General features: G+C 43.9%; 1 protein-coding gene across 2 annotated transcripts in view; it reads right to left on the bottom strand.

Annotated features, from left to right (window-relative positions):
• BMPER (BMP binding endothelial regulator) overlaps nucleotides 1–22,121 on the bottom strand; it is a 169,237-nt gene that overhangs the window by 102,558 nt on the left and 44,558 nt on the right. The window contains exons 4-6 of one of the 2 annotated variants that reach the window (XM_077916511.1): nucleotides 21,516–21,598; nucleotides 18,684–18,774; nucleotides 17,146–17,178 (exon numbers count right to left, since the gene is read on the bottom strand). In XM_077916511.1, coding sequence (XP_077772637.1) covers nucleotides 17,146–17,178; nucleotides 18,684–18,774; nucleotides 21,516–21,598 — 207 coding nt within the window. Of the gene's footprint in view, nucleotides 1–17,095; nucleotides 17,179–18,683; nucleotides 18,775–21,515; nucleotides 21,599–22,121 lie in introns of both variants that reach the window. The other variant, XM_028750015.2, reaches the window with a different exon arrangement.

Here is a 22,121-nt window from a genome sequence, read left to right as displayed (position 1 = left end):
CATGTATTTACTAGCACCCAAAGAAAATCACAAATCAAATATCTGTTTCACCAGCCCACAGTGTTGTAATGTGGATATTTTAAGGGGCCTGACGTGTCTTTCTTTATTACAGAATAAAATGGTAATTTTCCAGTCCTAAAACGCAGAGGTCAGAGGTGGATGTTATGTTTTGATGATGTGTACTGTCTTCGCAGCTACAGCAATATTTCTTTCAGCCTTATAATAAGGGTTAAGGCAGATGACTAATCTTTCAGAAATGTATTCATTACCCACACAAAAATCACAAAAATAACTTGGAAAAGTAAACTCACAAACAGTTTGACTGGTGGTATTTGATTATGCAAAACCAAAGCTATCTTAATAATGCACCCTGGCTATCGTCTAGCAAGAGGAGATGTACACAGCGGAGATTTTCCCATTGTTGGTTCTAGAGGAGCTTTCCTGGTGCTCAAGGAAGGTCCATAGTTCAGTAGCAAAGCATCTGCTTTGCATATAGAAGATCTCTGGTTCAATCCCCAGTATCTCCAGTTATGCTGAGACTCCCCTCCATCCTGGAGAGCTGCTGCCAGAGTACTTCAAAAGCTGTTTTGTTTTTTAAAAAAGCTTCTTAATGAATACCAGTCTGCCTTTGCTCTCCATATGCATACTTGTTCCTAAACACAGTGAAGGCCACAGTGATCCATGCGACGGTCATCTCCAGGCTTGACTACTGTAATTCGCTCTACGCGGGGCTGCCCTTGAAGCTGTCCCAGAAACTCCAGCGGGTGCAGAATGCTGCAGCGAGGCTCCTCACGGGGTCTCTGCCATGGGAGAATATTCACCCAGTGCTTTTCCAGCTGCACTGGCTCCCGGTGGAGTACAGGGTCAGATTTAAGGTGCTGCTTTTGACCTTTAAAGCCCTTCACGGCCTAGGACCCTCGTACCTACGGGACCGCCTCTCCTGGTACGTCCCACGGAGAGCCTCAAGGTCCATAAATAACAATACCCTATTGGTCCTGGGCCCTAAGGAAGTTAGATTGGCTTCAACCAGAGCCAGGGCCTTTTCAACTCTGGCTCCGGCCTGGTGGAACGTTCTGCCTCATGAGACCAGGGCCCTGCAGGATCTGATTTCTTTCTGCAGGGCCTGTAAGACAGAGTTGTTCTGCCTGGCCTTTGGCTTGGAGCCAATTTGATTCCCTGCCTCTCTTTCTTTTTTCTTTTCCTTCTCCTCCTGCGATGAGGCTACATTTTAATATTTTAATGTTTCAATATTTTAATGTTGTATTTTTAATTTTGTTTTTAAGTTGTAATCATTTAACTTGTTTTTATTATTGCTTGTAAGCCGCTCTGAGCCCGGCCTTGGCTGGGGAGGGCGGGGTATAAATAAAAATTATTATTATTATTATTATTATTATTATTATTATTATTAACATTTTAAATGGGGGTGTGGGCAAGAGCATAACTGTGCTATGAAATGGGTGCATGCCAAGTTGTCAAAAGAAGCAAAACACAAGAATCAGAACAGTACGTTTCCGAGCACAATTCAAAGTGTTGGTGCTGACCTTTAGAGCCCTAAACGGCCTCGGTCCAGTATATCTGAAGGAGCGTCTCCACCCCCATCGTTCTACCCGGACACTGAGGTCCAGCTCTGAGGGTCTTCTGCCGGTTCCCTCGCTGCGAGAAGCCAAGTTTACAGGGAACCAGGCAGAGGGCCTTCTCAGTAGTGGCGCCCGCCCTGTGGAACGCCCTCCCACCAGATGTCAAAGAGAACAAGAACTACCAGACTTTTAGAAGACATCTGAAGGCAGCCCTGTTTAGGGAAGCTTTTAATGTTTGATGTATTGCAGTGTTTTAGTATTTTTTTGGAAGCCGCCCAGAGTGGCTGGGGAAGCCCAGCCAGATGGGCGGGGTATAAATTATTATTATTATTATTATTATTATTATTATTATTATTATTATTAGAGGATATCGTCATCAGGACTGAACTCATGTATGAGCAGGATCATGGTGGGAACTAGAGTAGCATGATCAGGGGCTAGCTATGCTGTAAGCACAAATGAGCACAAGAAAAAGGAGGCTTCAGGAGGAAGAAATCTGTAGAAGCAGCGAGGGGTGCCCAACTTTGGAAGAGGGTAATTGGAACAGAAAACTAGCAGGTATGTCTGTCTAATCCTCTCCCGGAGTCTCCAAACCACTTTTCTTCCAGCAGGGTTCAAATCCAGGGCAAACAGCATTTGAAACCTCATCAATGATGGTGATTCTGAAGCATATGGGGATGTGATCTGGGATGGAGAAGCAGGAAGTGGATTAGACATACTTGCTTGTTGGTTCTCGAGTCCAAATTATTCTCTTCCAAAGTTGCTCCAGGGTGCTTTAATGCGTACATCTGGGTGTAACACATAGTTATCCCCTCAATTTACTAATCTATATGTTCATCTTGTGATCTCCAAAATTTATCTTGCACTACATTACCTTGTTCAGCTGAGTCTGCAGCTGCAAATGCTCAGTGTAATCTATGTACATCCTCAACAGCTGTTTGACAGCAGACAGATCAACATATGCCTGTAAGCTTGATCCTAAAGCTGCACCATCAGTGCACAGGTACAGAAATAAATCATCACAAAATATGACTGAAAGTTGGGAAGAATGTGATAATGGTACGAGAGGCAGATCAAGTCTGTGAAAACAGTCACAATTCAGAGTTAATTGTGGTTTTCAATAATCGGATCCTTTTGTTTCCCCCCAATTATATATATATATATATATTAAAAGAAACCTAGAATGGTTAATGGCTACTTTGAAGAACTACTCAACACTTCTTCTGTGGAATTTGCATTAAGTCTGTGATTAAAAGATCCAGACTAATTACATGTGGGACATAGTTCCACTGTGCAATGTATACTTTGAAGTGTAAAGTTCTGTCAATAAAATATCCATAGAAGTGTTACAAAAAAAAAACAACACCCTGTGAAAATGGGTATGAACTGAAAACAAGAAGGAAGACAGAGATGATTCATTTTAAAAAGTAGAGCAGGCAAATGGCATTCCAAGGCTGGAAAATAACTGCAACACGCTACGTCTGGTACTGTGGACCCCCCACATACCCCCCACTTTTGAAAATGTTGATATCTCTGTGGTAGTTTTTGTTATGTGAATGGTGCCACCATACCCTCCAATATGTTCCAGTGCAAAACCAGGATGTGTTCCCATGCAAGTCACATGACCCACATGAGAGCACAGCACCCAAAAACGGGAGGTCCTGGACAGTTGAAGGGCATGTGCCACAGACCCCCTAGATGGGTTACGCCATGGACCACCAATTAGGAACTACTTCATTCCCTGATAAAAAGGACTCACCTGGAGCAAAAGGTAGAACAAACAGGAAAACTGAAAGGGCCACTCCTTCTCCCTGAATAAAGTAGATGCTATCATACTAGCTACCTGGTGTACACAGTGCATATATTACACCAGGTAGCTAGTAGCCAGAATGATCTCGCAGTCACAGAGTTCAGGAATTTGTTTTATTTAACTAAATTTATATACTGCTTGAGTGTAACAAAACTACTAAGCGGTTGACACTACAACTAAGGAGCTGACATTTAACAGTGGGGCAAAAATTGTAGAGTGGCCTTCCAGTCTGTATGTCCTTAATGTCCTTGCTCTTGTGTTTTTCAAAGGCGGATAAATTTAAAGCACAACTGGAAATAACAGAAAAGTAACATAACTTAATTATGCACTATTGGAGCCCTGTACTGTTGTTAGGCGTCTCTTCCTTTACTTGCAAGTTTCTAAATATAGCTTTCTGTATGCATTGACTTACGCCAACAAGGCTGCCCCCAGGCTTTCTATCTAAGGAAGTATGGTTTTCTGCCACCGTAATACCTACCTGAGAGATTCCTTGTTAGAATGAACACTGCACATGCAAGTGTTGCAGAGGGCCAGAAGACATGGCAGAGCATTTCCCTGTGTGGCTGTCACACAAAACATCTGTGATGTTACCATATGAGAGTGCTAGAGGTGAAATAGTTAAACAGGTTACCCTATCAGAACCCAGGGGGGTGGAGTCAGAGGGACTATAAAACCAGCTCTGGGAGGGGGAGTTGGTTGGGAGTTGGTTGGAGTGGGAGTGAATTGGGATAGAGTTTGTGGTAGGTTGAGTTAGCGTAGCGAAATAAGCTGAGTCAAAAACAGTTAGAGGCTGGGAAGACAAGTAAATACAGTGGTGCCTCGCAAAACGAAAATAATCTGTTCCGCGAGTCTCTTCGTCTAGCGGTTTTTTCGTCTTGCGAAGCAACCCTATTAGCGCCTTAGCGGATTAGCGCTATTAGCGGCTATTAAAGGCTTAGCGGCTTAGCGGCTAAAAGGCTATTAGCGGCTTAGTGGCTATTAAAGGCTTAGCGGCTTAGCGGCTAAAAGGCTATTAGCGGCTTAGAAAAAAGGGGGGAGCGGAAAAAATCGCAAGACTCGCAAGACGTTTCCGTCTTGCGAAGCAAGCCCATACGGAAAATCGTCTTGCGAAGCGCATCGAAAAACGGAAAACCCTTTTGTCTAGCGGGTTTTTCGTCTTGCGAGGCATTCGTCTTGCGGGGCACCACTGTATCTGAGAGGTGGCTTAGTGATTGAGAGAAGGTAGCGGAAGTTATAGGTCCGGATAGGCACCCCATGAATGAAATTGACCGATACTGTTTATGAAACCACACGCTTGTTAAACTGCAATAAATAAACAGAAGTTTATGTTCCAATTTAAACCTGACTGGACTCAGTATTGTACCAGGTAGGGCCTGGGTGGTGGCAGCGAGAAATAAAGTGGTGGCATAGGGATCAATAGATGGTGAAATGTCCGGGGACCCTGTGTGATCGCCACAACATCTGCCATCCCAGCTGTAGCATTCGCTGTGTAGCTTTCCCAGGCATCTCTGCCCTTGCTTTTCATATTGGGGGTCTCATCATGCTGGGATATGCCATCCCCCACCACCTCTCTCCAAGCAATGACATTTACGTGCTAAATGTGTTTTATCTCACTGTGTAATAAATATAATGGTAGTAGTGACTATGTGGTAAGATGCACTGCAATACAGCTGGGACGGCGTAAATTTCGCTGTGCACTCTGCATTTTTCCGCAAGTGACCTGTCCCTTGTGGAAAAAATGCATCCAAAGCTGCAGTCTGCAAGCCAGAAGGATCCTAGACTCATCATAAAACGTTTCGCAAACAAAGGCTCTAATCATTGACAAGCTGTTGCTTTTACTGCTTCCTACTACAAGTTGTGGGAATCTTCTAGACCTAAATCAATTTTTCAAACAAGTGGCCCCATGAGATACCACACACATTCCATTTGAAAGCAATTTATAAAAAGTGCCTCAGCAGCTGAACATAAATCCACTGCACTCTCTGGACATGTCTGCAGTAATGTGCAATAGTTTCGCTCCCTTACGGTCATCAGGGGTTATTGTTCATTTATTTTCAAGGGGCTTCCAGAGGCTTTGTTTTTCTCCTCAGTCTTTTGCACCTCTTCCCTGGGAAACGGCCCCCCTCCCCCCCCAACACATTTTCTGAGGTGTCCATTCAAACAAATATATTTATGAACTCCAGTGAAGCCCCAAGCCAATAAAAAATGTAGGTTCTCATCAGGGGCAGCCTGTTAATGGCCCACATTTATGGCCTGAACTGTGTAAACTTAAGTCTTTGCTTGTCAGTGGAAGCAATCAATCCTGGCTTGTTAATTAGGAAGGCTTTATGAACTGGGACTTGTCAACCTTTAACATCATTATGTGTGTTCAATAACACGCACCCGCACCCACCCCAGTTTGTATACATGCTAGAGGGTGGTGGGGCAATACAAAAGGACCCTGTCCAGCAAATGTTGTAAAAGAAACATAAGAACAGACTCCATTGGGTCAGACCAGTGACCCATTTACCTCAACTAAGTATTCCCCACCAGAGCACAGACAAAGGTGATGGGGACACGAAGATGTATAGTATTGATACTGGGGTCTATTATCTATACTCATGCTTAGAGAATTAGGATACAAGCCCAAAGCCACAACTCCCAGGTTGTTTTTAAGAAAGTTCCACAGTCACCACTATTGTTCCTAATGGCAGAATGGTGAAAGAGGTTATTTGTTTAGTTAATTTTAATACATGGGAACAGACAAAACAGCATTAACCTATACAGAAAAAACACATTAAACGGCTTCCAATTTCGCTAACCATATTAGTCAACAGGTAACATAGGACGCAGGTGGCACTGTGGGTTAAACCACAGAGCCTAGGACTTGCTGATCAGAAGGTCGGCAGTTCGAATCCCCGCGACGGGGTGAGCTCCCGTTGCTCGGTCCCTGCTCCTGCCAACCTAGCAGTTCGAAAGCACGTCAAAGTGCAAGTAGATAAATAGGTACCGCTCCGGCAGGAAGGTAAATGGCATTTCCGTGCGCTGCTCTGGTTCGCCGGAAGCGGCTTAGTCATGCTGGCCACATGACACTGGCTCCCTCGGCCAATAAAGCGAGATGAGCGCCGCAACCTCAGAGTCGTCCACAACTGGACCTAACGGTCAGGGGTCTCTTTACCTTTAACACAGGACACCATTTCCATTCTTGGCCATGTACTTTCTAAGGGGCTTGGTATTGCCACATGGTGAATATGAAAATATTGTCTGTGACATTTGATCTTTGATGGCCCATTCACTTATGCTAATTATCATTAGGAATAAGAGAGAAATCCAATTCAGAGAAGTGTTGGCATTTGGAGCTAAAATGCTCAAAGGAAGTTGAACTTAATACTGAATCCCTATTGAAAAAACCCACAGGATGCTGGATATGATCACAGTGAGATTCTCAGTTTAGGGGGGAAATAAGAAAGCTATGTTTATTACCAGAAATCCCTATTGAAAAAGCCCACATGATGCTGGATATGATCACAGTGAGATTCTCAGTTTAGGGGGAAAATAAGAAAGCTATGTTTATTACCAAAAATGCATGCTTTGTAAGAAAGATCCTTGTTTTATCTAACTAAGGTGCCGGCAGAGATGCCTTGAGCTTAGAAGGTGAGAGAGATATCTTTTTTGAGATTGAAATAAAGTATGAGTTGATCACATTTTTAATGAATAAAATCATCACTCCTTTCATGTTAATCCCTTAATATAATTCTATTTTAGTAGTCTGTTTAAGGTAGAATGCAACCCAGAATAAAAAAATAAAACAACATTTTAACTTTATTTACAGGCTCACGGCGTAGACAAAGGAATTTTCCCCAGTGCTATAACGACATTGATACTGAGAAGTAATAATAAAAACTGGATTGAGTTCTTAAGGAAGTGGAAAGATTGGTTCATCTGTCCAAAAAGGATAATTTAAAATCAAGATAAGAAGTCTGTGCATGCATGAAAGCAGAATCTCCTTGCCTGAAGCAACGAAGAGTTTGGGGGCACTGTGAAGACTTTCTCCCAAACCAACTGTGCCAAATATTTATGCGTGCACACCCTGTGAAAACCAAAAAAACCGTTCAAGTTCTTCACAACCTCCCCTCCCTGCGTCTTTCAGTAGGCCCGTTCAGTTTGCACCCTGTATCCCATGAATGACAACAACAAAAATCTGTGAAAGGTTTGTACCAGTATTATTTAAAGGTAAGAACCAGCTCAAAGCTAAGCCTAGAAGCAAATAGGAAGCCAAATAAGATTGTACACAACCAGAATAATATTTTCCATCTGGTCAGTCCGTGGCAAAAAATCTGGCAGCAGCTTTTGGATCAATTTCTTCAAGGCTGCCCATGCAAAGAACATTACAGTAATCCAATCTAGAAGCTACTAAAGCATGAATGATCTGTCTGTCTTTTCCAGCAGAACAGCACACATTAACTGGAGCTAGTAAAAAAACAACAACCCACCTAGTTACTGCCACAACCTGGGTACCCAAAAGCAGAAATAAATAGCCCCCAAACTGTAAACCTATATTATGAGAGAGTTCAGCCCAACCTGAACTGAACACTCAAAACTAGATCACCCAAATCTCATAACCAACTGGATGAAATTCCATTTTGTTCTCCTGCACCTGGTCCCTCACTGCTATCATGACAAGAGTTCAGGGTTTTCAGTGGGATTTGGTGAAAATGAGAAATGGAGATGCTGACATTTCAGACCAGATCTTGATTTCACCAAGCAGTTTCGATGTTGACTGCAACCTCAGACAAGAAATCTTTCCATGTTTATGTCAAGAGTTCCAAGTGTCAGAATTGGCCCCAGGAGATGAACGAAAAACAGATCAGGCTCTGTGGGACTCAGACCAGATGCTCAATAGTCATATCAGATTTGGGACCAAGACCCCCTGCAGACTCTATCTGAAGAGCTCTAGGAATGACGATGGGATGAATAAGCAGCCAGGAAGCAGACAGAGGGGGTTTCGGAGCATGTTGGAAGAAAAGACAAAGAACCTGAAGAGGATAAACTAGGAAATAGGAAAATCTGGAAAGAAAAAGAAAAAGACAGACCTTGGTCACCTTGTTATGGTGTAACATCCTTTTCCATGAAGAGGTAACAAAGGATGAATGTGAGCAAACATGCCTATAGGCTTGTTGTTTCCCCATTGGCTATTCACTATGAATTGCCTGGCACTGCTACTGTTGTCTTTTACTCAACGCTTACTTAGTGGAAATCATTTAATTTAGAGACTTCCATACTTCTAAAGGTAAAGGTAAAGGTACCCCTGCCCATATGGGCCAGTCTTGCCAGACTCTAGGGTTGTGCGCTCATCTCACTCTATAGGCCGGGAGCCAGCGCTGTCTGCAGACACTTCCGGGTCACGTGGCCAGCGTGACAAGCTGCATCTGGCGAGCCAGCGCAGCACACGGAACGCCGTTTACCTTCCCGCTGGTAAGCGGTCCCTATTTATCTACTTGCACCCGGGGGTGCTTTCGAGCTGCTAGGTGGGCAGGAGCTGGGACCGAACGATGGGAGCTCACCCCGCCGCGGGGATTCGAACCGCCGACCATGTGATCGGCAAGTCCTAGGAGCTGAGGTTTTACCCACAGCGCCACCCGCGTCCCACTCCATACTTCGACGTACCTGCAAAGCCCTCAAGTTTACAGAAATCATTTCCTTCTTTTGGGGAGCCCCATTCCCCTTCCAAACTTATCAGTATTTGACCATCTAGGTTTGCTTTTACAGGGAGCAGGCCATTGTTTTGCTGCAATGTGGAGCACTCCTGTTCACGGTTTCAACCAGCCAGCCGTCCATGTCCTATTCCAGGATACTCCATTCCACTTCTCCTTGGTTTTCCCCTCCTCCCCCTCCCCCACTAAAGATGCTCAGCATTCTGTGGCCATTGGACACATTTAATTCTCACTGAGATTTTTGGAGCTTCCCCACCCCACTTGGATTTCACTCCTAAATTTAATTGTTGCTGAAAGCCAGATGATTCCTATACATATGGGCGGCCATATTAAAAAATAACCTTTACCCCACAAACATTTCTGATAAGAGTGAAATCTGCAACAAATTGATGCAGTGTATTCTCACTTTCTAACATGCAGTTAAACTCTAAGGAGGGCATTCCACCCCACTCAGCCACATCCCTCCTGGTTTTCTTTTCCATATGACATGGCTTCCTGTGGCTACTGAGCATGCTCAGTCCCCACTAGGGAGTTTTGCCCCATTAAGGGGTTTTTTAATGGCATTTTGCATACTTCTAAAAACCTTTAGGGATTTTAGGGATACTTCTAGGGACGTGGGTGGCATCGTGGGTTAAACCACAGAGCCTAGGACTTGCCGATCAGAAGGTCGGCGGTTCGAATCCCCACGACGGGGTGAGCTCCCGTTGCTCAGTCCCTGCTCCTGCCAACCTAGCAGTTCGAAAGCACGTCAAAGTGCAAGTAGATAAATAGGTGCCACTCCGGCGGGAAGGTAAATGGTGTTTCCGTGCGCTGCTCTGGTTCGCCAGAAGCGGCTTAGTCATGCTGGCCACATGACCCGGAAGCTGTACGCCAGCTCCCTCGGCTACTAAAGCGAGATGACCGCCGCAACCCCAGAGTCGGTCACGACTGGATCTAATGGTCAGGGGTCCCTTTACCTTTTTAAAAATCTTTGCATTCTCCTCAAACATGCCGATTCCTTTCTTGTATTTTTCCATTGGTGCCATTTTGGCTCCATTTCTGTCAGCACTCACCACCTGAGTTTGCTATTAAGGAGGAGAATGCTAAAAATATTTTTTGGATGACTGAAGATTAAAAAAAACCTCATTTAAATTTTTGAATAATTGGAGATAAAAATAATCTTGTTGCCAAAAGCCGGAATGGAATTCTTTTATGTTTCCTGTTCTCACCCAAGCCTTAGGCTCAACCTCCCACCTTATGAAATTCAACTTCTTCAGACTGCCTTATGGAAAAATCAATATACATATAAATACACATCACCTCAACAAAGGAAGTCAAGGGCATCTGAAATTATTTCCATCTAACTGGAGCTGAGTGAAAAGTAACAGCAGCAATGCCTGACTGTTTGTAGTGAAATGGCATTAATGCCTTGATTTCTTCACTGATTTGGGATACCCTCTGCTACTGAAGCAGAATAACTGGGTTCAAAATTGAGCAGAGATACTCAAGGAAGAAAGGATTATAGACAGCCTATTAGACAGGATGCAGCAATCCACAGAACCAGGTAAAGATGTTCTGGGTGGGACTGCACTCCCTCTGGAAAGAAAGAAAAAACAGGTTTGGAGTGGTGTCCTGGACCCAAGATCTTAAGGGCCTTAAAAATAATAAAGGAACTTATCCAAATTAATACATGTTTGTGTCCAATAGTCATAGTTGGCGTACCTGCCATACTTGGTCAAAGGCACTGATAGGCATTGAGCCCACCTGAGCCTCCAAGAACAAAGTTGGACCCAGGTGCACCCTCAAACTCCACCTTACCCAAGAATAAGGTATTTGCAACCAGCTGGGAGTTGTTATAAACCACAGAATCCAAGACAAGCTTCTTCAGGAGGCATGGACACACGACTACCAGTTTAAGGGCAACAGGAATTGCAAGAGTCTCGTCCGCATCATCAGGCTGCATAAACGGAAATGGGAAGCATGGGAAGACAGTGCCTTGGACACCTCAGCTGGAACTGCAAAGACATGTTGTTGGACGTTCACGCCCCTCAATGGGAGTCAGCATGATTAATGGTCCAAGATGGTGGGAAGTGTATCTGGGGTGGGGTGGGGAGTACAGGTCCCCTATCCCTATCACAAGTGAGACTGAGGAAGAAGAGGAGGAGTTTGGATTTGATACCCCACTTTATCACTACCCTAAGGAGTCTCATAGCGGCTAACAATCCCCCACAACGAACACTCTGTGAGGTGAGTGGGGCTGAGAGACTTCAGAGAAGTGTGACTAGCTCAAGGTCACCCAGCAGCTGCATGTGGAGGAGCGGGGAATCGAACCCGGTTCACCAGATTACGAGTCTACCGCTCTTAACCACTACACCACACTGGCATATGCCGCTGGAGGAGGAATGGGATGCAAATACAGTGGTACCTCGGGTTACAGACGCTTCAGGTTACAGATGCTTCAGGTTACAGACTCCGCTAACCCAGAAATAGTACCTCAGGTTAATAACTTTGCTTCAGGATGAGAACAGAAGTTGCACGGCGGCGGCACGGCAGCAGCAGGAGGCCCCATTAGGTAAAGTGGCACCTCGGGTTAAGAACAGTTTCAGGTTAGGAATGGACCTCCAGAACAATTTACGTTCTTAACCCGAGGTACCACTGTATGATAATTAGCTATCATATATTATATATTTATATTATATTATAATATAAATATTATATATAAACCAATGGGAAATGAGGCAGGCAGTTGTTTCGCAGGACACCTGCCTGATAGTCATCTGCATATTTCCTGCAGAGATGAAAGGTGACCTGTCTTTCCCCTCTTGCCTAGTCTGTTTTATAGCAGTAACCAAGTATATTCCCCCCACCACCACCACTTAATAGGCCAGCTGATTGCTTGCCTTGCTTCCGCACTCCCGGTTGGAGACTAAAACTAGAATGGTCCTCCTCTGAAGCCACTCAATAGCTCTGCCTCCTCTCCCAGCATGGCAGCACCTCTTATCTCCAAATACCTCACATGCCAGAACTCATACAGATTATAGTCTCGGTAACATGGGTATGTGGGAGACTCTGCAATTAAAAGGGCTCCGTTGTGGGCTTGGCATACTCTCGTTAAAGAAAAAACTTTGCCATGGTTACCACCCTTACATGAGAGCTGCTTTCTTGCCAAGCCTGCCCCCTTTTTATTATTTCTAAACAATTGCAGTACATCAAAATGGGAAACAAATAATGAGATAATTGGAACCTGACTATTTAATATAGGCTACAAGGAAAGACAGATCCTGAAGCTGAGGCTCCAATACTTTGGCCACCTCATGAGAAGAGAAGACTCCCTGGAAAAGACCCTGATGTTGGGAAAGATGGAGGGTACAAGGAGAAGGAGACAACAGAGGACGAGATGGTTGGACAGTGTTCTCGAAGCTACCAGCATGAGTTTGACCAAACTGTGGGAGGCAGTGGAAGACAGGCGTGCCTGGCGTGCTCTGGTCCATGGGGTCACGAAGAGTCGGACACGACTAAATGACTAAACAACAACAACAACCACAACAACGAAGCACATGTGAAAGCCAAAAGTTCCAGCAACACTCCTCCATTGTACAGGCAGGCAGCCTCCTTCTCAAGCGCTTGCAAGTGTGGCTACTGAAGAACACACCTGATTAATCTCACTAGTCCATCAATGGAGTGAACGCTTCAAGGTGAAGGGGGTGGGGGGAGGGGGAGCCAAGGCTTCTGCAAAATTGGCTCCACTAGAGCAAGTGCTACCACATTAATGCTAGATGGATAAATTATAGCAGGACAGCTGGGCTTCAGTAAGTGATCCCCATAACCCTGCCCTTCTTTCACACATTAATGTACTTCCCCAGAGAGATCCAGCCATTTAAAGGCTGCTCGCTGACTGAAAGGCAATTATGCCCAGAACTGGCCCATACATTTTCATGTTTACCAGGAAGCCCTTAAGTCACCCAAAGGACGAGATTGCTCGTGGACGTGTTAATGGAACAGAGTGTGTTCCAAGTCTCTGACTTAAGAATGGATGCCATCTGGATCAGTAACAGCCAGCAACTTGTATCCAACATATGGACACTAAACCTTGGCGCACTAAAGCATTTTAGTCCGGCTTCTGCTGAGCAAAGGGGAAGCCACCAAAGCCTGTGGGCTCTGCAGAAGGTGTACTGCGGGCATGTGAAAATGGAACAATATGGGGTTGGGGGACAGAGGATGCGAGTACAGATAGGAACAGGGAAAAGAAGGATCATTGGTCATTATGTTAATAAGCCCAAAACCTCGTTAACTAGGATTCTCATTCACTCAGGATGATTAGCATGGTGAAGTGCCAAATTTACTCTGGAGCAGAGATACAATTCACAGGTGACTTGCCACAGGCAGACACCCAAGTCATTGCATCAAATGGCTACAAAGCCAGTACAGTGGTACCTCGGGTTACAGACGCTTCAGGTTACAGATGCTTCAGATTACAGGCTCCGCTATCCCAGAAATCGTACCTCAAGTTAAGCACTTTGCTTTAGGACGAGAACAGAAATCGTGCTCCGGCGGCGCGGTGGCAGCAGGAGGCCCCATTAGCTAAAGTGATACCTCAGGTTAAGAACAGTTTCAGGTTAAGAACGGACCTCCGGAACGAATTAAGTTATTAACCAGAGGTACCACTGTAGCAGTCTCTGTACTGTGACCTCTGCTCGCCTTAACTTGGTGTGCAGGTTTTCTCATCACCGAAACATACCAGACTCCGTATGCTCTGTAAGAGGTTGTTTTCCAAAGTCTGGTTATCACCTGCTTGGCTGCCTTAGCACTAAATCTCTCCTCGGGCCATTTCAATCAGGGTTTCCATTTGGGCAGAAAGTCTCTGCAGATACGTTGTAGGGGCAGGAGGAGCCGCACGGCTTCATCAGTGGCGCAAGACACAAGTCCCCACAGCCCCCTCTACCCATGCTTCCCTCTTCAGAGGGTAATGACTGCAGAAGGCTTCTCATTTTATGGGTGACATATCGGGCCGATGTATCAACTGCTGTTGGAGTGTAGGCTTAGCTGCAGTCCAGGCTTAGCTACACCCTGAATCCTGCTCTAACCTTTTAATGCTGGGACTGGCAGAACAGCAATGCCTGTGCGCCTTGGTTCCTCTCTGTTTTCTAGCCCCCAAGCCACTGACCCACAAATGCCAAAGACAGAAAGAAAGGGGAGGCTAAGGAGCATGCGTTTTGCATACAAAACGTCCCAGCTGGGAAAGACTCATGTCTGAAACCCTGAAGGGTCACTGCAGCCATTGCAGTCAATACTGAGCAACATGGAGGGGTGGTCAGAATCTGTATAAGGGAACAAGAGTGTAGGATGGAACTAGCTGTTAATCCTAGCATGGAAGATGCCTGAAACAATGATGGAAGCACAGGTGGGCAGGGAGCAGTTTGCCCTTACACTGTTCCCCTGGAACATATAGCTCCTTGCCCCAAGTGAGCAAACAGGTGGCACAGCTGTATTAAAATGAATTTAGCTTTCAGAAACATTTTTCCTCCTGTATTCTAATTAAGCTGCTGTACTATTCCAAGCTCTGACTGTCACAGACATTCCTGGGAATGGGAATTTATAGTTAAATTAAACAGCCTTGTGTTTTTCCACCTATCTCCCTTTTGCCAAAACCGAAGGGGAGGGGAACCCTTGCAGAGATGTATCTTTGGTCTCCCTCCTCCTCCGCACTTTGGTTCTTCCTCCCTTACAGGAGTCATGCCGAATGACTACCATCTGAAATCATAGTGGAAATCTAATTAGGGGTGGGGAAAAATACCTTTCATCTAATAAAGTCCTCACATGTTGCAGCATATCACTCACAAGCCAGTTCCCATACTATCGCATGACTAGATAGGTATCTGAAAACAGACATCCGCCCTACTTCTCCGATAAGAGATTTGCTGCCGCAATCTTCTTCTCTTTTTTAAGGGTTTGGGTGGGGAGGACACTCCAGAGCACAGGCAGCAAACTTCTGCAAGGATTCTTCGTGATGGCTGCACAGCTCATGTTGAGTTTGCACAGGTATGACCCTTATTCAAAGGCAAATAAGCAGGTGAGACAGATGAGGAGGAGTAAAGGAAACAGGAATGAAGAAGGCTTGGAGGAAAAGGGCTGCACTGCTCTTCTGTTTGCTGAGAGATTTCTTTCCACTAACCCACACCTAGTCCTAGTCCTCTGGGTAGGAACGGAAGGGGTGGGGAAGGAAACACTGACAAACTGGCAGCCTATTAATTGTATTTTAATCAATGTGCAACTTCTGTTTGATGAAGTTAAGGAGGCGCTGGAGAAGAGAAACAGCCAACTGCACCCCAAGGCAAAGGCAAGCATGCACAGCCAATCTGACTTCAGCTATGCCGAACGTGCTGAATGATTAATTGAAGCCATCGGGGCCCAGATCCTGCAGGTTGCACAACATGTCTGTGCCATGTGCATAGCTGCCAATTAAAAAGGGGGTTATAGGGTGCTTCGTCTTTAGCCTGTGCCAGCTATCACCCAGGGATAACCTTCCTAAAGGCACTTAAGTCAAACCAATTGGAATAATCTGAAACAAATCAGATTTCAGGAAATCTCAGACCACTGTAGAATACGGAATATAAAACTAGCTGCCTTGTATTGACTTAGTCCATCTACTCCCACCAACATGAGTTCACCAAGGTCTTTTGCCACGGAACTACTTCCTCAGTTCTTTTCACTGGGGTTTTCAGATCCTGAACCTGCAAAGCACTGAGTTAGGCACACTTAATGACTGAAAGTGTGCATCACTTCTAGACCCACTGCTTCCTAGTAAAATATTAGTGCACAGCATGTTCATCTAAGTTTAAGATCATCATACATGGGACATACTACAACTGAGTCTGAGCTTGGTCAGTTATTGCCTTAACAGTGCAATCCTATCTGTATCTACTCAAAAGTAAGTGTTGTTGAGTTCAAGAAGAGGTTGTTCCCTGGTAAGGAATAGGACTGAAGTCTACATCCCGTTTGTGCTTGGCATTTTCTTGACTTTAAAGGCATTTTACCACCCAAGCAATTATACACACTTTTTGCACTTTCTGCATTTGTAAAGCAAATTTTAAATGTACGTTTGATATAAGTAGGCATCTCAACAGTGGTGTATAACCAGGTGACCTGTCCTCAATCACTTGGAGAGGTATTTCACATACCACCTCAACTAATGTGTATAGCAGACTTGAAACAACATGCCAACAAAAGGAATTTGGCCCTACCAAATTTTAATCTAGGTTTTGTAACAAATTCACTCTAAGTTTCACTCATAAGGAAGAGAAAAACAGTTTTCATGTTATAAGACATGAATACATTCCTCCCTGTAATGCTACACAGTATCTCTCTTTTGGGTTTCATATGTTAATATGTGCATAATTTTGTACACACATCATGCATAGCTATGCCAGTTCTTTCTGCTGGATGGTTCCATTTTTTTTAATGGCGCCTGACCACTTGGAAGCATGCCAGTTTGTATAGCAACACACACTCCTGGAGAACTGAATCGTCCCTAATACAGAGGCTTGTGTAGAACCAAATCTCAAATTAGCAAGTACTATATGAGGGTTGGTCAACTATTAAGTTGGTTCTGCTTTCTAGAAAGCAAATGATTCCAGTATATTCTGTATTTTTTAAAAAAACAAATGTTTTACCATCATAAGCAACTTTTGACATGTATGGGACTTGACAAACTTTTGTTGTTGTACACAATTCCATGGAGCACCAACTGACTGATGGGGTGGGGGGCAGGAAGAGGAAAGGAGAGGCGACATGCCAACTGGCAAATATTCAAATACCGTTTATGCCAGGAAAAGCCAAGCCTGAATTCCTAAACCAACCAATAATTTGAACCACCGAATTCAGTTCTTTATCTACAAGCAATGTCTGCTCTAAACAGAAAACTCAAATTATGACACAAATGTTCAAGGAATGCTTTTGCTACCAGAATATGAGTTCCACTTCATTTAATATAATGCTGTTATATTATCATGTGCATTGATACAAAGTTAAAAACTTACAACACAAGCACATGTGACGCATTTGTTCCCTTCAGGCTGAAATTCCTCACCTTCACGGTAATGTCTACCTTCAAATGTACAACCTGGGTGGAAAAAAAGAGAAAATAAGTTTGGCTCATATCTGCATAAGATCTCTCTTGCAGTTGAGCTGCAATATAAATGCAATGTGTGAAAAGTACTAGTAGCCCAAACTGTTTGCAAATAGTAGTTTCGGATAAAATCATTATCTAAAATAACACGAGCACGTATGGGAATTCCTCTTAATTGCCTTTTCATTTCCAAGCCTTTAGGGCACACCACATTATCATTTTAAATCTTATCTTCATAACCACAAAGGTTGAGGAACTTAATTAAAATGCATTAAGTACGGAGTTCATAGTAATGTGTTGTACATCTTAGGAATTTGGATTTTAACAAACATGAAAAGAAAAATTGAACTCTGTAATCCTAACTGAGTACCACAATTATGTATTGATTATATCATGCGGAAACCAAACAGCCATCGTGAACACTGAAGAAGAAATCAATGTGATACCCTAGAGATGAGGTAGAGATTGTTCATGGACAAGAATTTTTTTTTTATTAATGCCTGCTTTGCATATAAACTAATATTTTACAGCAACAAGGATGGGGGAAAGTGTGGTGCCAGGAAAGGGGCAAACACAGAGATAGCCAGTACCAGCTCCATGTTCAGTGTGGGGCTTGGGAACAATGTTCTGAGTGGACCCTTCCTTCCATGAGTGGGCTTCCCTCCTCATTGCCAGTGTCAGCTGCTTATTCACTTCTGCTCTTCCTATGATCGCAACCCATAAAACAACCCTCAAGGCAAGAGGAGGGGAGTGTGAATTGGCAGCTATGGAGGGGAGGCCTCACTGAGAACATCATTTATGGCACAACTGCATTGGCGACCAGTGAGGTTTCCGGGCTCAGTTCAAAGTGCTAGTTCTGACCCACAGAGTCTTACGCAGCTCAGGACCACAACACCTCAATGACCGCCTCTCCCCACGTGAACGGACCTGGACCCTGCAATCAGCATCCAAGGCCCTCCTCCACATGACCCCTGCATGAGAGGTCCAGAGGATGGCTCCAAACCTGTGGAATGCTCTCCCCAAGAAAGCTCACCTGGCCCCATCTTTATCTATATTTAAGCACAAGGCAAAATGTTTCCTTTTTTCCTGAGGTTTTTGCCCCTTTGGAGGGTTTTCCAGCATTTGTGATCTCTTTTCGGTGAGGCAGGATCTGCAGACGTATCTTTTATTTGTACAGATGTGAGGAGAGGGGTGGATTTTGATTCTGTTTATTGCAGTTGGTTTAGTTTTTCTATAGTCATAAAACAGTAACTGCATAAATTAGCAGCAGTCCACCACAGTGAGCCAACCGCAGGGTTGTGGGCTGTGGCAGACGCCCAACCATGGCAACCCTCGGAGCTAACTGAGGCCCTGGAAGGCTTCTCACAGGCAGTCAGAGACCACAACCCTTAGCAAGATGGACCAGGGCTCTGGATTCTGAGCCTTGTATTCCTTAAAAACTGACCCACAGAATGTAATGCATTTTAGATTTGTATACCACTGTCTCTTTGAAACCTTACCTGGACATGTGGGACAGCACATTCCTGGCTGCTTCAAAGGGTTTTTGCAATGAACAATGCAGTGAATCTCAGATTCTGTTATCACTCCTTCCTGTCAAGAGCACAACAAACCAACAATTATTTACAATCCAAAAATTAAAGTAAAGCACAGAGTACACATGGAAGGGAGGTACAGAAATAAATAACATATTATATAAGCAATTTGCACAATGGACATCATGTTAACAAATTAATAGAATGATCAGAATCTTAAGGCATTTTTAACATACATAATTCAAATCAGATTTTGTACTTCACAGCTCTGTAATGCAGCTACACTTAAAAATTACTTTCCTATATGACAACATTCATACATACTCATAAATAGGAGAGAGGTGCTCTTTAACATCACTAAAGCGCACAGTGGCCTAGCCAACCTGAGGTGACACTTTGTCACATCAACTTATTCTGGATTTTTGCATTTTCAAAAAATAGCACTGTTGTTTGATGACAAAGGGGTAGAGCTATGATCGAGATGGGAAGCATTCAATGATGTTTATTTTTTTTTATTTACAAAGCTCATTAAATGTGGACCACTGGGCAAGGGCTGGAATTGGGATGAGTTGCAGATCACATCTGATATTCAGAGTGTGCTCAGGGACACCTTGCAAAAAAACAGTTGCTGTGGTTGTCGTTGTCTCTCTGTACAATGGTCCAAACTGAGATTAATCCAAAAGTAAAATAGTACTTGAGTCTTCCTATCTCCACTTGCTAGATTCAGCTATAAGGTAGGAAACCGAGAAACCTTCTTGAGAGGAAAAAATGGTGCCACTCTTCTCAAAAAGCCTTTAAGACACAGGAAACGTTAAAATAACGCTTTGATTGCAACAGACCTGATAAAGACATTCCTCCCACCCTACTTCCTTGGAGGAAAGGGGCTTATGAAAAGAGATAAAAGGTTCTCCTCCTGGGGAATGGAAGCCTCTTATCTCTGATGCTTCTGCTGATAGGGGTCTAGTAAATGATCACTTCCTGCACTCCTTGCTCCAGAAGTCAAAATCCTGGTAAATTAAATGACAGGATGACAGGATCTCTGTGCACAGGTTGCTCTTTTCTGATGGATCTATCTGCATTCCTAAGCACAGAGAAAGAGAGACACTTTTTTAAAAACAAATTCCAAATCTGAGTGCTTTAAATGGAAGCAGAATGACCCATTTCTGCATTTGGGCCCTGAAAATGACAAGTATGCTCAGGCAAGAACTACACACCCCAAGAGCAACCTTGCATTTCATGTAAACCACAAGTGTGCATTTAATTCCTCCCTCTCCCCATAGAATGCCTGGGACAACTTATTCATATCCCGATGTCACGGTGTTGCGGGTTTTCTTGTCCACAAGTGGCAGCCTATGATTACATGGGGAGACAGGGAAAGGCCCGACTCAGTGCGATCAGGATATGGGCATGTTACCACAGGCATGGCAGACAGGGGATGAAATGCAGAGTTGTCTTTTGTGGCCACGGCCACACATCTCATGTGACATGAGCTCCTGACCTCAAGATCTAGCCCCCTTTTTTAAAAAAAGGTTTCAAAATGGATATTTGATATCTTGTTCTCCAATATAAAAATTCTCAGAGCGGCTCCCAGTATGAAATCAAATCAACAACAACAAAGTTAAACACATTTTTAACCAAACAAAAGAGCAGGAAGTTGGCCAGGAAAAGGCAGAGTTTAAAATTAAAGAAATAAAAGGCCTGGGAGAATAAAAAGGGTGAGGGCTCAACCCTTCTTCAATTGACGAAACAGGAGATTCAGTGCTTGTCCCTGGTGAAAGAGAACCCAAGGAACCACCACAGAAAAGGCATATCCCCGGTCGCCATTTTCCGATAGCAGTGGAACTTAATGTATGGGCAGGCTCATATGAAAGAATGCAGTCCCTGAGTCCAAAGAGTCCTCCAAACCTGCTCCGCACACAGTGTGTTCCTGTAATGAAAGCAGGATCCTGCCAGAGCATGGGTAGCCACACAACTCATTCACACACATTCCCTAGCCAGAAGCGGTCACAGCTGGCACACTAGCCTTAGCTGGAGAAGCATGCTTCGTGCCACAATGGCACTTGGACCTCCAAAGACAAGGCCAGTTCCAAGAAGACACGTCTCCCTCCAGACTGAAAAACTGATCCTTTAGGGCAAATGCAACCCCACCTAGAACAGGCTGAACAACCCACCATCCAGGGCAGACATGCAACCCTACCCTCTGCCTTGTCCAGACTGAGCTGCAGTATGTTGGCCTCCGATACGCACTTTGGATCCTACCTAAATCTAATGAAACCTGGGAGCCTGGCATGCATTTCACTGTTCTGTATCCACCAAATGTACGTTCAAACAAAGCCCAAGTACTAAAGATATACTGTTTGGCTTCTGCTGCACACGACATAGACGGAATTTGGGACAAGTAACATTTATACATACCATGTTACAATTTGGGGGTAGAGAAGCCTAAGGCTAGTTTCATATTTAATATAAACATTTCAGACTTACAGAACCCCACTCCTTTAACATCTTGAATCCATTGCTCTGTCTAAAAGTGCTTTCACAGAAGGCCCTGAATCTATCCTTGGGGAGATCTTCATTTTCTTGCTATTTTCATAGGCAAATGTCCGAGCAATCGACTATATACAGCAATGCCCATATACCAATGGTGCCTTCCATTCTTTACTTACCTCCAGAGTCTTCATTTAATTCCCAACCCATGATAATTTCACTTTATGAATCAACACGGTCTTTCCCTTACTTGAGATTTAGATTTTTTAAATTGAGATTTAAAAAACAAAATCCTTGAGTTCTATTCCTTACCTGACACTGATTCATGATACATGGTTTGTCCGGGACCTGCCATGACTGTGAACTGTTATATGATTTTCCTTCAAAACTGCAACCTAGAAGGAAAATGAAAAATTAAATGAGTAGAGCAGTTCTTTTTATTTTACTAATCCACACCCACCCACTAAAAACCACCACATTCCTTCAAGGGCTGTCTAATTTCTACATTTCTGGAGGTATAGCATTCCACGGAAATTCTGTTATCGGAGGCACAATTTGCATTCTACAAAAATGTTACCACTTAGAAAATAAAGCAAGTTTTTCATCCTCATGGTTCAGAAAATACAACTGAAAACTTGCAGGCTGGCTGATATCTAAACCTAAGAAAGGGGTGTGAGCCAATGGTGGTTTGGATGAGCTATAGTAATTACCTCTTTTTAGGTATTAGATAATGAGGAGACTAAAGGGGAAAGTGGAGTAGTATTTTTGTAATGTGCCATTACTAAAATAAAAGGCATTGCCCATGAAAACAGCAAGAATGTTCTTGCGCATTTTTCCAAGCCTCATATTCCGTCTCCCAGTCCTGTTCTCTGTTCAAGAGAGTTGCAACCGCAGAGAAGGACTGTCTTAAACCGCTTA

Source organism: Podarcis muralis, chromosome 12 (assembly GCF_964188315.1).
Source record: "Podarcis muralis chromosome 12, rPodMur119.hap1.1, whole genome shotgun sequence".
Lineage (NCBI taxonomy): Eukaryota > Metazoa > Chordata > Lepidosauria > Squamata > Lacertidae > Podarcis > Podarcis muralis.
Note: the sequence above shows the minus strand (reverse complement) of the source record. Positions and strands in the feature narration are given on the sequence as shown.